This window comes from Dendrobates tinctorius, unplaced genomic scaffold, assembly GCF_039654945.1.
Source record: "Dendrobates tinctorius isolate UK_male_01 unplaced genomic scaffold, ASM3965494v1 ptg000155l, whole genome shotgun sequence".
Classification (NCBI taxonomy): domain Eukaryota; kingdom Metazoa; phylum Chordata; class Amphibia; order Anura; family Dendrobatidae; genus Dendrobates; species Dendrobates tinctorius.
The window spans coordinates 4,235,287-4,253,420 of NW_027361822.1; the positions used below are offsets into that span (position 1 = coordinate 4,235,287).

The 18,134-nt window shown below is 48.6% G+C and overlaps 1 protein-coding gene across 1 annotated transcript in view; it reads right to left on the bottom strand.

Moving 5' to 3' along the window:
• The window catches only part of LOC141051168 (uncharacterized), a 255,536-nt gene that overhangs the window by 66,629 nt on the left and 170,773 nt on the right, over positions 1-18,134 (bottom strand). The window contains 1 exon segment of the mRNA XM_073548033.1: positions 14,829-14,883. Coding sequence (XP_073404134.1) covers positions 14,829-14,883 — 55 coding nt within the window.

Here is an 18,134-nt window from a genome sequence, read left to right on the forward strand (position 1 = left end):
CAAGGCCAGACGGTCTCGGTACACGTGTCCGTAAAATGTATGCAAACACTGTGTATTGTTGTCTTACAGCACCTGTTTAACTGGAGTCTATAATCACTGAGGTTACCAGTGCTATGGAAGATGTCCTGTCTGGTTCCGGTTCCCAATACAACTTTCCCAGATTCCCTAAATGACTATCGCCCTTTGGCATGGACGCCTCCAGGACGATAAGATAAGATAATCCTTTAATCGTCCCACCATGGGGAAATTCAGAGCATTACAGCAGCAAGGCAGGAACAAGTACAGATACATATGCATAAAAGGCATTACATTGACAGTAGGTAGGTACATATACGAAAAAAAAAAAAAAAAAAAAATGTAACCGGACTGTCACAACTTTGGATCTATAAGTTCTCTGTTTGGGTCGTTCTCCGTTTTGGACAGTGCTGGTTATACAGCCTAACTGCAGCAGGAAGGAAGGACTTTCGATAGCGCTCCCTCTCACATTTAGGATGAAGTAGCCGGTCACTGACAGTACTGCACATCTTTGTCACGGTCTCATGCATGAGATGGGAATCATTCTGCACCATGTAGCTCACCTTGGCCAGTATCTTCCTGTCGCCTTCTTCCTGAACTGGGTCAAGGGGGCATCCCAGGACAGAGCTGGCCCTTCTAATCAGTTTGTCCAGCCTATTCCTGTCCCTGGTTGATATGCCACTACCCCAGCACGCCACACCAAAGAAGATGACTGATGCCACAACAGAGTTGAAGAAGGATGCAAGGAGTGCCCCTCTAACTCCGAAGGCTCTCAGCCTTCTGAGCAGATAAAGCCTGCTTTGGCCCTTCCTGTACACTGCATCCAAGTGATGGGCCCAGTCAAGCTTATTATTGAGGATCACACCAAGGTACTTATAGGTGTCGACTATCTCAATGTCATTTCCCTGAATGTTCACCACTACTGGTGGATTTTTGCCCTTGCGAAAGTCTACCACCAATTCCTTGGTCTTCCCGGAATTAATCCTAAGGTGGTTCCTCTGACACCACTCCACAAAAGCTTGGTTAGTATCTCTGTACTCTCTTTCATTTCCTCCTGTGATGAAAAGGCCTACTATTGCAGAGTCATCAGAATACTTCTGCAAGTAGCAGCTAAATGAGTTGCACCTAAAATCCGCAGTGTACAGTGTGAAGAGAAAAGGGGCAAGAACTGTACCTTGAGGTGCCCCTGTATTGCAGATCACTGTGTCTGACACACTGTCCCGAACCTTTACAAACTGAGGTCAGTTTGTGAGGTAGTTAAGGATCCAGGTGGAGAGTTGGAGGTCCACGCCAACAAGGCCCAGCTTGTCTCTCAGTAGACCTGGCTATATGGTGTTAAAAGCACTAGAGAAATCGAAGAACATTATTCTCACAGTGTTCCCAGGTTTCTCCAGGTGAGAGAGAGTCCTATCTAGAAGGTGGATAATGGCATCATCCACACCAATGCCCGGCCTGTAGGCAAACTGGAGAGGGTCCATATCCGAGCTCACTAGAGGACGGAGACGTGTGAGAACCAATCTCTCTAATACCTTCATCAGGTGTGATGTCAATGCTACAGGTCTATAGTCATTAAGCTCTTTCGGATAAGGTTTCTTCGGAACTGGTACCACACACGATAATTTCCACAGTTGTGGTACTATACCCATTCTCAGGCTCATATTGAACAGATATGTAATGATCTCACTCAGCTGGTGCCCGCAGGTTTTGATTAGCCTTGCACTGATGCCATCAGGACCGGCAGCCTTCAAAACTTTGATCTTATTCAGTTCTTTTGCAACCTGGGTACTTGTGAAGAACAGACCCTGGCTCAGTTGACAAGTTGCAGCAGGGGGTGAGGTTATTGTAGCAGAGAGGTGTGAATGGTATGCAGGGGCAGGAGCAGCCAGTGTGTGATTAAATCTGTTAAAGAATAGATTAAGTTCATTAAGCCCCTCTTTATCTACAACCTTCCTGGAGACAGTCTGTCTATGCCCAGATATAGACTTTAGACCCTCCCAGACTTCATGGATCCTTTTCTGTGACAATTTCAGTTCAATCCTTCTCTTATAATTAGCCTTTCCCTGCCTGATTAGATACTTCAGATCCTTCTGCACCTCTCTCAGCTTGCCCTTGTCACCTGATCTGAAGGCCAACTTCTCTTTGAGAAGAGCCTTTATTCCGGGGCTGATCCATGGTTTGTTGTTAGAGAAGCACCTCACTACTTTTGTGGGTACCGTGTCGTCTACACAGAAATTAATGTAGTCCGTTATACAGTGTGTGAGACCATCCATGTCATCACCATAGGAATCTTGCAGCACTTCCCAAGTGGTTGTTTCAAAGCAGTCTCTCAGAGCATCATCACTCTCCTGTCATGTCGGACGCTGTTCACACCACAGCGTCCGGCAGGCAGAGGTAGTTCCACCTCCAGCCACTATAGCCTCAGTGGCGCCGGCTTGATCTTCAGGCTCTCGGGGGTTAATCCTGCTGGAGACCAGGTTGGAAGGTTAGTCACGCCCACGGTCTTTAAATAGTCATACTGGCATATGGGCGTCGCCGATTATAGCTTGTGTTTCATACCAAGTGGTTCCGGTCTGGAGTGGAGGTGTTTCAGAGAGAGAGAGATTCGTATCTGGTGTCGTATGATCCGTTGTTATCCTTTCTCCTTCCCATATTTGTGTTTAGTTGTGCCCTGTTCACATTACTGTTTATTCCTGTGTGTGTGCGGCGCAGTGCATTTTAAGTTCTCCCTGTCTGTCTTATTTGTGTGGGAGCTTTGGTGGTGTGACTCCTCACTGGGTGGAGGGTGGAGGGTTAAGTGCAGGGCTGAGCAGGAGATAAGGAAAGGTCGGAGGCTCAGGCATTTGCACCTTCAGCAAAAACCCTGGGTTGAGGGTCAGACAGGGTTTCCCCTAGTAAAAAGGACACCACAGGGGCCCCGGGTATTTCAGCCTTAGTTGAACTAAGCCCCCGTGACATTATAATCGGCCCACATTTTTTCAGGAGTCCATGGATCCATTAGATTCCATAACCCGCCACTTGGCGGCGCTGTCCATACAGGTCTCCGAGTTGAAAGGGGCAGTTCAGCAGCAGGGCCTGGTAGTAGCAAAGGTGCAAAAGGCATCTGCAGGTATCGGTGCAGAGCCGAAGTTTCCGCTGCCAGAACGATTTTCAGGCGATCGCAGCAAATTTGTCGTATTTCGGGAGGCCTGCAAATTATACTTCCGCATGCGGCCAATCTCCTCAGGTAATGAGGCCCAGCGAGTAGGGCTGGTGTTGTCATTACTGAGTGGTGACCCCCAAGCATGGGCATTTTCCTTACCAGCTGACTCAGCTACATTTCATTCGGTCGATAATGTTTTTTCTGCCCTCGGGCTCATTTACGATGACCCTGACCGACTGGCTCTAGCGGAATCTAAAATCCGCGCCCTCCGCCAGGGGGAGCGCTTGGCAGAAGACTATTGTTCGGAATTTCGCCGCTGGGCTGTAGACACACAGTGGAATGACCCAGCACTGCGGAGCCAGTTTATTCATGGGGTATCAGGGAGGGTGAAACAAGCCCTCCTGATGTATGAGACTCCGGCATCATTGGAGTCTGCCATGAGTTTGGTGATACGTATTGATCGCCGTTTTCGTCAGGGGGCACAGGAGACGCTACCTCTGGGGGAAAACAGAGGTGCAGGTGTGGTTGAAGTAGATGAGTCCCCTGAACCTATGCAGATTGCTGGCGTGGCACAGGTTCAGCCTCGCGCTCCGGGATTCCGGAAGCCCGGAGCATGTTTCTACTGTGGTAAAGGAGGTCATTATGTTAACGTTTGCCCGGTACTACCTAAGAGGGTCACACCGGCGGAAAACTGTTAAGCTCAGAGGGTATGGAGGAGACCCAACTGAGCGTATGCATATCCTCCATGATGGTATCTCAATGTATGCTCCCTGCCAAGGTTATTATCGCCGGCAGAGAGCTACCTATATCAGTGTTTGTGGATAGCGGTTCCGCCACCAATCTCATAGATGAGGAGTTTGCACACACCGCCGGGTTTAAGATCGAAAAACTTCCTCACCCCATACAGGTGGTGACCATTAATGCTGTTCCCCTCCCTCAAGGGGAGATTACTGAGTTTGTGGCAGAGGTGAAACTCCACATTGGGGTCCTACATTCTGAGTCGGTTACATGTAGGGTCCTCCGTAATCTTCCAGCTCAAATGGTCCTGGGTTTTCCATGGCTGTCCAGGCACAACCCGGTAATTGATTGGAAAACTCAGGACATAGTACAATGGAGTGGTTTCTGCCAAGACAATTGCTTGGCCACATGTGTGTCCGCCGTGACGCCCAGCCTGCCGGAGGCTTTGCAGGATTTCGCGGATGTTTTCTCTGAGAAGGGTTGCTCAGAACTGCCTCCACATAGAGCCTATGACTGTGCGATTAGGTTAAAACCCGGGGCCAAATTACCTAAGGCCAGGATGTTTAATATTTCTGGTCCTGAGAGACAAGCTCTGAAAGACTACATCGCGGAGAGTCTGAGCAAAGGTCACATCCGGCCTTCGTCCTCGCCTGTAGCCGCGAGGTTTTTCTTCATTAAGAAGAAAGATGGGGGGTTACGCCCGTGTCTGGATTTCCGAGAGTTAAACCAGATTACTATCCGTGATCCCTACCCAATGCCGTTGATCCCGGATTTGTTCAACCAGGTAGCGGGGGCGAAATGGTTTTCCAAGCTGGACCTCAGGGGGGCGTATAACCTCATAAGGGTCCGTCAGGGGGATGAGTGGAAGACGGCGTTTAACACTCCTGAGGGTCATTTTGAGAGTCTGGTTATGCCGTTTGGGTTGACCACCGCGCCTGCCGTTTTCCAACATTTTATTAATGATGTATTTGCTCATGTCCTGGGGAGATTTGTGATTGTATACCTGGATGATATCCTCATTTATTCTAGCGATCGGGACACTCATTTGGAGCATGTTAGGCAGGTGTTACAGTTGCTCCGGGAGAACCAGCTCTATGCTAAGCTGGAAAAATGTTTATTTTTTGTCCAGGAGTTGCCCTTTTTGGGATATATTGTGTCCGCAGCCGGTTTTAAAATGGACACCGCTAAGGTGCAAGCGGTGTTGCAATGGGAGAGGCCGGAGAGTCTGAAAGCACTCCAGCGGTTCCTTGGGTTTGCGAATTATTATAGGAAATTTATAAAACACTTTTCGACTGTCGCCGAACCGCTCACGGACATGACAAAAAAGGGTGCCGATCTGGCGAACTGGCCTGAGGTGGCTATACGTGCATTTGAGCGTCTGAAGAATAGTTTTGCTTCAGCCCCCATTCTGGTGCAACCAGACGTGTCTAAACCTTTTGTGGTAGAGGTTGATGCGTCGGAGGTGGGAGTGGGGGCAGTACTGTCTCAAGGCTCGTCCTTGAGCGAGATGCATCCATGCGCCTACTTCTCCAAGAAGCTGTCGCCGGCCGAACGGAATTATGATATCGGCAACAGGGAGTTGTTGGCCATCAAACTGGCTTTTGAGGAATGGCGACACTTCTTGGAGGGGGCGGCTCACCAGGTCACAGTTATCACCGACCATAAGAATCTGCTCTACCTGGAGTCGGCCAAGCGTCTGTCTCCTAGGCAGGCTCGCTGGGCATTGTTTTTTACTCGTTTCAATTTTCTTGTGACGTACCGTCCCGGGGCTAAAAACACCAAGGCGGATGCTTTGTCTAGGTGTTTTCCGGGGGGAGAACCTCGGGAAGAGCCGGTACCCATCCTCCAGAAAGGGGTAGTGGTCTCGGCTCTCACGACTGAGGTAGAGGCGGAGATTGCCGAGGCCCAAGAGGAGGTACCACCAGGTCTTCCCGCCAACAAATCATTTGTACCCCTGCATCTTCGGCTTAAGGTGTTGAAGGAACACCACGATTCGGTACTGGCTGGTCACCCAGGGGTGAAGGGCACCTTAGAGCTGGTATCGCGTCGTTTCTGGTGGCCCAAAATCCGGCAGGACGTGGTCTCGTACGTGGCAGCTTGCATCACGTGCGCTAGGGCTAAGTCACCCCGAACCCGTCCTGCTGGCACGCTACAGCCTCTGGGGGTACCCAATAGGCCATGGACAGAAATCTCCATGGATTTTATCACTGACTTGCCAGCCTCGGCAGGGAACACGGTCATCCTGGTGGTGGTTGACCGTTTTTCAAAGATGGCGCATTTTGTGGCGTTGTTTTCTTTGCCCAATGCTAAGACGTTGGCTCAGGTATTTGTGAAGGAGGTGGTCAGACTCCACGGAGTACCGTCTGACATAGTATCTGATAGGGGTACGCAATTTGTGGCGAGGTTTTGGAAAGCTTTTTGCTCAAGGTTGGGGATCAAGTTGTCACATTCATCGGCGTTTCATCCACAGTCTAATGGACAAACTGAGCGCATGAACCAAAATCTAGAACAGTATTTACGATGCTTTGTGTCCGACAACCAGGAGGAGTGGCCTACTTTCCTTCCTCTGGCCGAATTCGCATTAAATAATCACCGCCAAGAGTCATCAGGAGAGTCTCCATTCTTTTGTGTGTACGGTCAACATCCTCAGTTTTGTACCTTACGTCAGGGTGACTCCGGGGGTGTCCCGAAGGAGGATCAGCTAGGAGCCCAATTGTCATCAGTCTGGAGGCGGGTGAAACAGCGTTTGTTGAGCATGAGTGCCAGGTACAAACGGGTGGCTGACAGTAGACGCGTGCCAGGTCCGGACCTGTGTGTGGGTGAATGGGTGTGGTTAGCTACGAAGAACATAAAACTCAAAATCCCATCTTTAAAACTGGGTCCAAGGTTTATTGGGCCTTTTAGGATTTCTGCCATCATTAACCCAGTGGCTTATCGGTTGGAACTTCCTGCGGTGTACAGAATACATAACGTTTTTCACAGGGCTTTATTGAAAAAGGTGGTAGGCTTGGTGGACACGACGCCGATGCCACCTCCAGTCATGGTGGATGGCGAGTTAGAGTTCGAGGTCGCCAAGGTAGTGGACTCTCGAGTAGTACGCCGTACTCTTCAGTATTTGGTGCACTGGCGGGGGTATGGTCCAGAGGAGAGGTCTTGGGTTCCAGCCTCAGACATACATGCGGATCGGCTGGTCAGTTCTTTTCACCGTCGTCATCCGGACAAGCCGGGTCCTATGAGTCTTGAGGGCCCTGGGGTCCCTCGTAGAAGACGGGGTACTGTCATGTCGGACGCTGTTCACACCACAGCGTCCGGCAGGCAGAGGTAGTTCCACCTCCAGCCACTATAGCCTCAGTGGCGCTGGCTTGATCTTCAGGCTCTCGGGGGTTAATCCTGCTGGAGACCAGGTTGGAAGGTTAGTCACGCCCACGGTCTTTAAATAGTCATACTGGCATATGGGCGTCGCCGATTATAGCTTGTGTTTCATACCAAGTGGTTCCGGTCTGGAGTGGAGGTGTTTCAGAGAGAGAGAGATTCGTATCTGGTGTCGTATGATCCGTTGTTATCCTTTCTCCTTCCCATATTTGTGTTTAGTTGTGCCCTGTTCACATTACTGTTTATTCCTGTGTGTGTGCGGCGCAGTGCAGTTTAAGTTCTCCCTGTCTGTCTTATTTGTGTGGGAGCTTTGGTGGTGTGACTCCTCACTTGGTGGAGGGTGGAGGGTTAAGTGCAGGGCTGAGCAGGAGATAAGGAAAGGTCGGAGGCTCAGGCATTTGCACCTTCAGCAAAAACCCTGGGTTGAGGGTCAGACAGGGTTTCCCCTAGTAAAAGGGACACCACAGGGGCCCCGGGTATTTCAGCCTTAGTTGAACTAAGCCCCCGTGACATCTCCTCAGTCCATATCCTCACTGTGCGAGTGACAGCAGGTTCTCTCTGTACAAGTGGCTTGTACACGGGTTGGAGGTGCACTAGGTTATGATCCGATCTTCCAAGGGGCGGTAGGGCTGACGAGGCATATGCCCCTCTCACATTGGCAAAGAACAAGTCCATTATTACCCTTACTGGTGTGTGGTGCCTGTGAGCTGGGGGGGCCCTACGTCAGAGTTTTCATAAACCGGAACAACAGGAGGAGCGTCACTGTGTAAGACAGTTTGAAGAGGCAACCAGTGCTGAGCCACAGGAGGGCAGGATTCCACCATCCAATCCCCGCTGAGCCAGCGCTCCTGCAGTATTCTCCCCAGTCACAGTTGTTAAGGATATGTATTTGATTATATATATATTTGATCGTAAAGATATACAAAAAAAAGAAAAAGACTCTTGTAGACATTTAACCAATAAACCAGAATTCATTTGACTGCTTCAGACTGCGGCCCAGCAGTAACATACATGAAAACTTTTTGGGAGAAAAAGCAGGTGCGTCCATTTATAAAAACTATATGCTTTACTTCAGATCCATAAAAAAACAGTTCTGTCGGCTCAAACAGACATTTCTGACGCTTTTCCGTCGCTGCTGACCGCTCTTAGTTATAGAGATCTCTGTGATTAAGATCAGTCAAATATGTCTGGATGAGCCAACAGAACTCTTTTTTATAGATCTGAAATACAACATATTGTTTATATAAGTGGACATGCCTGCTTTTTCTCCAAAAAAGCTTTCATGCATACCTCACCACCCTCTTATTATTGTATAGAGACAGTCCTCACTAATGCCAGGTGTCACATATGTGCCACCGAGAAACCCACAATAATGGTGACAATGCATCTCAGACTGGAAAGGTGGAGGACGGGCGACAGCGGATGATATACTGAGGGTGAGGGGAGGTGAGATGAATCGAGAGTGGGGGATAGGGGACAGCACTTGATGAATTGAAGGCGAGGAGAGCAAATAATGATGAACTGAGGTGGAGAGACCAAATAATAATGATTTTGGGGTGGGGACAGAAAATAATGAATTGGGGGGAGGGAAAACAAATAATGAATTGGGGGTGGAGGAGAGTAAATGATGTACTGAAGCTCAGGGAGAGAAAATGATGCTCTATTGGGGATGGGAGCAAGCCAATGATTATGAATTGAGACAGGGGGTGGGGAACATCTGCTCTGTGATAGTCTCAGGGTTCCGTTTGATGCACAGAGAGCATCATGAAGAGCAAGGAACACAACAGGCAGGTCCGTGATACTGTTGTGGAGAAGTTTAAAGCCGAATTTGGATACAAAATGATTTCCAAAACTTTAAACTTCCCAAGGAGCACTGTGCAAGCGATCATATTGAAGTGGAAGGAGTATCATACCACTGCAAATCTACCAAGACCCGGCCGTCCATCTAAACTTTCATCTCAAACAAGGAGAAGACTGATCAGAGATGCAGCCAAGAGGCCCATGATCACTCTAGATGAACTTCAGAGATCTACAGCTGAGATGGGACAGTCTGTCCATAGGACAACAATCAGTCATACACTGCACAAATCTGGCCTTTATGGAAGAGTGATAAGAAGAAAGCCATTTCTCAAAGATATCCATATAAAGTGTCGTTTAAAGTTTGCAACAAGCCACCTGGGAGACACACGAAACATGTGGAAGAAGGTGTTCTGGTCAGATGAAACAAAAATCAAACTTTTTGGCAACTATGCCAAACGATATGTTTGGCGTAAAGGCAACACAGCTCATCACCCTGAACACACCATCCTCACTGTCAAACATGGTGGTGGCAGCATCATGGTTTGGGCTTGCTTTTCTTCAGCAGGGACAGGGAAGATGGTTAAAATTGATGGGAAGATGGATGGAGCCAAATACAGGACCATTCTTGAAGAAAACCTGTTGGAGTCTGCAAAACACCTGAGACTGGGACGGAGATTTGTCTTCCAACAAGACAATGATCCCAAACATAAAGCAAAATCTACAATGGAATGGTTCACAAATAAACATATCCAGGTGTTAGAATGGCCAAGTCAAAGTCCAGACCTGAATACAATCGAGAATCTGTGGAAAGAGCTGAAAACTGCTGTTCACAAACGATCTCCATCAAACCTCACTGAGCTCGAGCTGTTTGCCAAGGAAGAATGTGCAAGAATTTCAGTCTCTTGATGTACAAAACTGAGAGACATACCCCAAGCGACTTGCAGCTGTAATCGCAGCAAAAGGTGGCGCAACAAAGTATTAAGGTAAAGGGGCCGAATAATATTGCAGGCCCCACTTTTCAGTTTTTGTATTTTCACAAAAATTTAAAATAACCAATAAAATTCATTCAACTTCACAATTGTGTCCCACTTGTTGATGATTCTTCATCAAAAATTTACATTTGGTACCTTTATGTTTGAAGCATGATATGTGGGAAAAGGTTGAAAAGTTCCAGGGGGTCGAATACTTTCGCAAGGCACTGTATATCAATAGAAATTTCCATAGATACAGTATATCCATATCCATGTTTATAATGAACAATGTTTCATTAAAAAAAAAAATGGTGTGGGCTCCCGCGCAATTTTCTGCGCCCGAGGGGGAAAGCCGACTGCCAGTATTTGTAGCCTGGGAAGGGGGTAATACCCATGGCCCCTTCCCAGGCTATGAATATCAGCCTGCAGCTGTCTGCATAGCCTTTACTGGCTATTAAAATAGGGAGACCCCCCAAAAAAATGATGTGGGGCCCTCCTATATTTTATAGCCAGAAAGGCTACGCAGACAGCGGGCTGATATTCATAGCCTAGGAAGGGGCCATGGATATTGCCCCCCCCGGCTACAAATACCAGCCCGCAGCCACTTCAGAGATGTCGCGTATATAAGAGTCCGGCGCTGAGCCTCTCTCTTCCCACTCCCGTGTAGTGGTGGGATATGGGGTAACTAGGGGTTAATGTCACCTTGCTATTGAAAGGTGACATTAAGCCTGCTTAATAATGGAGAGGCGTCAATAAGATACCTCTCCATTATTAATCTTATAAAAGTAAAGGGTTAAAAAAAACCACACACATAAGAATAAAGTATTTTAATTAAATGAAATACAACACGGTTTTCATATTTTTATTGCCCGCCCAGATCCAAGCGACACCCTCGGTCTCCTGCTATAAAGTAAAAAAATAAACAAACCATATACTCCCTGCCTGACGCAGTCCAATTAATAAGGAGTGTCCCAAGATGATCTCCCCAATAGAACAGTGACATCAAGTGATGTCACTGCTCTACGGGGCCTCCCAGTGATGAACTGACAGGAGACAATGGCTCCTGCAGTCCATCACTGAGGTTACCTGAGTTCAGAGTCTCACTTTACAGCAATGCTGAGTGAGAATTAGGGTTACAGGACATCTTTCACAGCAGCGGAGGGATACACAGCTAATCCTCCTGTCATTTCATTGCTGGAGCCCCTGGAGAGTGGTCACATCAGCTGATGTGGAAGCTCTCCATGGGAGATCGTCGTGGAACCCTCGTTATTAATTGGACTACGGCGCAAAGGTAAGTATAGGTTGGTTTATTATTTTATTTTTATTACAGGTGATCGGTGGCTTCGGGGAATTAGGTGATTGGTGAGTATGAACTCTATGTTATGTGTTGTATGTTATATGTATGTTCTGTATGTTATATGTTCTGTATGTGTTTTTGTTTTTTTACATTCATTCAACACATTAGCCGGATGATGAGACTACTTCTGTCCCATCATTGGCTAATGTGTCCCTCACTATCAGGGTAGCAGGCCTAGTCTGATGGGACTTGTAGTCCCATCGGACGATGCCTGCATACAGACACACGCACACACAGCCCCGCACAGCCAGCAGAGCCCCCTCGCACAGCCCCCCCACGCAGACAGCCCCCCTGCCCGCACACACACAGCCCCTCACTCTGGATGGGAGAGGAGACAGACGCTGCAGAGCGACGAGGCTGCCTGTGACGTGTGGTGCAGCACCGCCCACAGACTGCTGTCACTCTTGCTGAGTGACAGGAGTGTGCAGAGCCTGTGGCACGCCTGCTGATGATGTCACGCCAATTTCCAGAGTCAGGAAATTGACGTAACATCAGCGGATATGAGCGGCGGTTGCAGCCTGGGGGTCACGTGACCCGAACTCAGACGCCGGCATAGCGCCAATCACAGCGCAAGGTAGTAACAAAAATCATTAGGGGCCCCGGGGGGATACATAGGGGGGTTAATAAAAAGTAGTGGACAACCCCTTTAAGAAATGAATATTAGGTTAGAGTACAGTACAGCCTTGCCAAAAGAGTCTAACTTGACGTAGTAAGGCTAAACAAAAGTTGCTGGCTATATATGTGATATGGTGTGGTGTTCGATGAGAAATTTTAATGTGTGATTGGTGAGGACGTGGTGAACAAGTGGAATTATTCCAAGAGTGGGCGGTGGGACTGTGGAAGGTTCGAGGGGGGTGGAAGTGGAGCTGTGCGGAGTCCCAAGGAGCCAAAAAAATTTGCCAGTATGGGGCCCTGAATTTCCTAGTGGCAGTCCTGCCCTGTTGTCCTGCAGCCTTAACATAGCATGCTATGAAGTATTTGGAAAGATTAGCGTTTGCTTACTTGAGTCTGAGTGTGAGGGTTTTGATGACCCCCCTATAGTTTGCTTATCAACATAGATTGAGGGGGTGACGATGCTGTTATGTCTCTATTACATACAGTACATTCATTTTGTAACAATGATGGAACCACAGTAATCACAATGTTCTTTGCCTTCTCCAGTGCGCTCAATACCTTACAGCCACATTTACTACACAGAAAGATGACTGATATGAAGGTGGATGAGAGGATGATAAATTGGATATCTGACTACATGTCAGACAGGCCACAGTTTGTACAGAAGGGAGCGATTGTGTCTGGCAGATTATTGAGCAGTGTAGGTGCCCCTCACGGAACAGTCCGGTCGCCCTTTCTTTTCACGCACTATACAGAAGATTTTCAGTATAAATCTGACTTTTGCCAGCTCAAAAAATTCTTGGATGACTCCGTGGTAGTTGGATGTATTAGAGGGGGTCAGGGTGAGGTAGAATATAGAAGTTGGCATCAGATTTTGTAGAATGGTGCTGTGACGACACCGCATATAATCTTAATTATGTAGATGTCTAATTTAAGTTGGTTAAGAACCATATACTGTTGTCATATAAGTCTTAAACATTGATTTTTGATCTGTTTGAATGGTTGCCATTTGCCTCTTATATCAGCTCCTACAGCTTATTGTCTGCTATCTTTGCAAGACAGCGATGCAGGGTCATTGAACAATGGATGTTTGATAATATGTTGATAGACCATTATGAGGAGTAAAAACTATGGAAATTGATTAAATACTCAAACGATGCAAGTTATTCTCATCACATCTTTCTCTTGACCTCTGGATGATGATTTGAAGGATAGCAGTTGTCATCTATATAATGGGGATATGCCTCTGTAACAAGAGATCCAGAGAACCAGAGACTCTTTACAAAACCACAGCCAGGAACACTCTATAAGACAGAGTGCCAGAACATCATGGCTCCATCAGGAGGGACACAGATTTGACATTGTACAGGATGCCAGCTGAGGGGACCATGGCCGCGGCTGAAATACCGATTTGCTCCATTGACCATCACTGAACCCATGGATAGGTTTGGGGACGTCAGGATTTGGACCCACCAGTAATCTGAATCCCATGGATTCATTTGGGGGATGTTCATGGAGATGTTCATAGAAGCCAGGATGTGACCCTCCAGTCACCTGGTCTTGTAGCTCTATGGACTGTCAGCTTCCTAAGCTTGTCATTACCTTCTCTCTGTGAGTGCCACAGGTGAGAGTAGTCAGCCCTGGAAGTCGCAGCTGGTTTTAATCCCGGCGAGTCAGCAGAAAGGTTAGACGCTGTAAATTTTCACTATCTTGAGTATTTTGCTGTGACTGTTCTATGTGTTATTTGCCTGTTTTGTGGTTCAAAATAGTGTTTCCACACTGTTTTACCCTCAACCCTGTGTTGTCTGAGTAGTATTATGCCCTCAGTAAAAGTAGAGTGGGCGTTCAGTGGGATGATCCCTATTCCATGCAGTCTCGATTCAGGAGATAAGGCAAGGGTGGAGGTTCCAGCATCTTCACCTTCAGAAGTATCCCGGGAGCGAGCTAGGGTGCCCCTAGCGTTAGGGACAGGGAAGAAGACCTTGGTATCGAGTCACTTGACAATCGAGTAGAGCCATATGGTCATTTAATATGTGCAGCAAAATGCTAGAAATGTTCTACTAGTCTGTAGTGGAAAGTGCCATCTTTTTTGCAATCACATGCTGGGGATGTAGTGTTCGGGTGTCTGATGCTAATAAAATAAATAAGCTCATCAAGAAGGCAAACTCGGCTGATGGCCGCCATCTTCTTGGATTTGGAATAGCAGAGTTTTGGACACAGGGTATTTGCGCTGGGTTCTACATACACACTTGTCTTCTAGACCTATGCGGATTACAGCATCTAATGAGGGTCTATTCAGGGACAGCACACTGTGGAGATTAGCTTCTCCGCTACAGAAACTCACATGTTGCGGCTCAGAAACCTGCACCGCAGCTCAGATTACTCAGGGTTAAGAAGAAGAAGCCCAGTGGGGATGGGGTTTCTATAAATCTCATCCACTGTGCTTGTAACGTAGAACGCAGCGTGGAGTCCAAAACGCTCCTATTCCTGATGGTGGGTGCGGACGCACCCTAAGGGGCAGGAAGGAAAGAGACAGGGAAAGGGAATGTACAACAGCGACCGGAGTGGGAACTTCTCCGAGTGACCGGTGTATTACTGGCGTCCTAATGGTGAGTGGTACTGAGCGGCCATGAATAGGAACCTGTGAGATCACACCTGCAGGACTCTCCTGTTATGTAGGAACTCAGCTCCTTGTTCTGCTGATCCTGGGATTCCCCTCTGGGTCAATAACGCGAATCACATGGATCCAATCTACAGCCTCATAAACCAGAGACTGCAGGAAATCCCCAGGAAGGAAGAGAATTCCCCTCCAATAACTGACCTGTCCCCTCAGGTCCTGCAGCGGCTTCTCAGGAAGGAAACTGTGCGCACAGGACCTGTGATGAGGTCACAGGAGGGGAGGAGTCAGGGGTCACATGATAAGGGGCCTCAGTGTATGCAGGACTCTGCTGTGCTGGTTGTCATGGTGCTGGATGAGGGGAAGTTTCTGTGTGGGGTCAGGAGGGGTTTACAGGGTGGGAGTAGCAGAGCCGTGTGTGTACGAGGTGTACGGAGCGGAGCCGCGTGTGTACGAGGTGTACGGAGCGGAGCCGCGTGTGTACGAGGTGTACGGAGCGGAGCCGCGTGTGTACGAGGTGTACGGAGCGGAGCCGCGTGTGTACGAGGTGTACGGAGCGGAGCCGTGTGTGTACGAGGTGTACGGAGCGGAGCCGTGTGTGTACGAGGTGTACGGAGCGGAGCCGTGTGTGTACGAGGTGTACGGAGCGGAGCCGCGTGTGTACGAGGTGTACGGAGCGGAGCCGTGTGTGTACGAGGTGTACGGAGCGGAGCTGCGTGTGTACGAGGTGTATTCCCATCTAATAACTCACCTGTCCCCTCAGGTCCATCAGCAGCTTCTCAGGAAGGAAACTGTGCGCACAGGACCTGGGATGAGGTCACAAGAGGAGAAAAGTCATGGGTCACATGATCAGGGGCCTCAGTGTATGCAGGACTCTGCTGTAATGAAAGAAGAAGCGATCCAGCTGAGTGCTCTGGTGATTTATTGAATGCTGTTCAAACAACAGAACGTTGTTTACGCGTTTCTGGCTAGACGCCCTTAATCATATTAAGGGCGTCTAGCCAGAAACGCGTAAACAACGTTCTGTTGTTTGAACAGCATTCAATAAATCACCAGAGCACTCAGCTGGATCGCTTCTTCTTTCATTATTGCTGTGCGGCCAGGGCAGGGCCGGATCCGAGTCTGAGGCGCGGTGAGGTCAGACGTGGGTGAGCTGGACTTCTATACAAAGGACTCTGCTGTGCTGGGTGTCATGGTGCTGGATGAGGGGAAGTTTCTGTGTGGGGTCAGGAGGGGTTTACTGGGCGGATGTAGCAGAGCCATCACCCGTGTGTGTACGAGGTGTATGAAGCGGAGCCGCGTGTGTACGAGGTGTACGGAGCGGAGCCGTGTGTTTAGGAGATGTACGGAGCGGAGCCATGAGAGTTGGAGGTGTATGGAGCGGAGCCGTGTGCGTACGAGGAGTACGGAGCGGACCTGCGTGTGTAGGAGGTGTACGGAGCGGAGCCACGTGTGTTCGAGGTGTACGGAGAAGAGCCACGTGTGTACGAGGTGTACGGAGCGGAGGCGCATGTGTACGAGGTGTACGGAGCGGAGGCGCGTGTATACGAGGTGTACGGTGCGGAGGCGCGTGTGTACGGAGCGGAGGCAGTGTGTACGAAGTGTACGGAGCGGAAGCACGGGTGTACGAAGTGTACGGAGCGGAGGCGCGTGTGTACGAAGTGTACGGAGCGGAGGCGCGTGTGTACGAGGTGTACGGAGCGGAGGCGCGTGTGTACGAGGTGTACGGAGCGGAGCTGACTGTACGAGGTGTACGGAGAAGAGCCTCGTGTGTACGAGATGTACGGAGCAGAGCCGCATGTGTACGAGGTGTATGGAGCGAAGGAGAGGAGCCGCGTGTGTACGAAGTGTACGGAGCAGAGCCGCGTGTGTACGAGGTGTACTTAGCAGAGCCGCGTGTGTACGGAGCGGATCCGCGTGTGTACGAGGTGTACAGAGAGGAGCCGTGTGTTTACGAGGTGTACAGAGCGCAGCCGTATGTGTACGAGGTGTACGGAGCGCAGCCGTGTGTGTGTACGAGGTGTACGGAGAGGAGCTGCATGTGTATGAGTGTATGGAGCGGAGCCACGTGTGTGCAAGATGTACAGAGCAGAGCCGTGTGTGTACGAGGTGTACGGAGCAGAGCCGACTGTACGAGGTGTCGGAGCGAAGCCGTGTGTGTACGAGGTGTACGGAGCGGAGCCGTGTGTGTACGAGGTGTCCAGAGCGGAGCCGTGTGTGTACGAGGTGTACGGAGCCGCATGTGTAAGAGGTGTGCGGAGCTGAGCCTCGTGTGTACTAGGTGTATAGAATGGAGCCAAGTAGGGATGAGCGACTTTGCCTTTTTTAGGGTCGAGTCGGGTTTCATGAAACCCAACTTTCTCAAAAGTCGAGTCGAACAAAATCGGCCAACTATCGTGAAAAGTCGGAGGTCCGACTGAAACACGAAACCCAATGCAAGTCCATGAGGAAGCAAAGTCGTCGGGGAGTGTAGGACAATAAACACACCTACAGTGCCCATTTCAATACCAACGACATCAATTCTTATTACTCAAGCTTCTCAACCTTAATTTACTTTATAATAATAGTTACGCATTGAAAACTTGGGGTTATTTGACTAAAGTTGTGGGGGGTAGGGCTGGCTCCAGGTTTTCATGTGCCCCTGGCGAAACAGTGTCAGTGGGCCCCTTTAACACATATCACAATTCATGATGCTCCAATACGGCAGAGAAATATAGGTATAGTACAATGACAAATACTTCACTTCTTACATTACATGACTGATATCTATTTTAAATTCTACAATAGCTCAAAAACCGGACAATATATTCCTCCATACAGTATTATGGCCACCACATAGTGCGCCATACAGAATAATGAGCCCATTATATTGCTCCATACAGAATAACTGGTCCCATATAATGTTCCATGCAGTATATGATGAGCTCCATATAATGCTACAGTATATGATGGTCCCCATATAATGTGCCATACAGTATAGGACGGTCCCCATAGAGTAGAATGAGCCCCACATATTGCTCCATACAGTATAATGAGTCGCATATAAAGCTCCATACAGTATATGATGGGCCCCATATATTGCACCATACAGAATGGGCTCCATATAATGCTCCATACGGAATAGGCCTCATATGTGCTCCATATAATGCTCCATAAACCATATGATGCCCCATAAATAATGAACCCCATATGATGCTCCAGTATATGATGGGCCTCATGGATGATGCTCCATTGTATGATGGGCCTATATAATGCTCCATATACACTCACTGGCCACTTTATTAGGTACACCTGTCCAACTGTGTGTTAAGACTTAATTTCTAATCAGCCAATCACATGGCGGCAACTCAGTGCATTTAGGCATGTAGACATGGTCAAGACAATCTCCTGCAGTTCAAACCGAGCATCAGTATGGGGAAGAAAGGTGATTTGAGTGCCTTTGAACGTGGCATGATTGTTGGTGCCAGAAGGGCTGGTCTGAGAATTTCAGAAACTGCTGATCTACTGGGA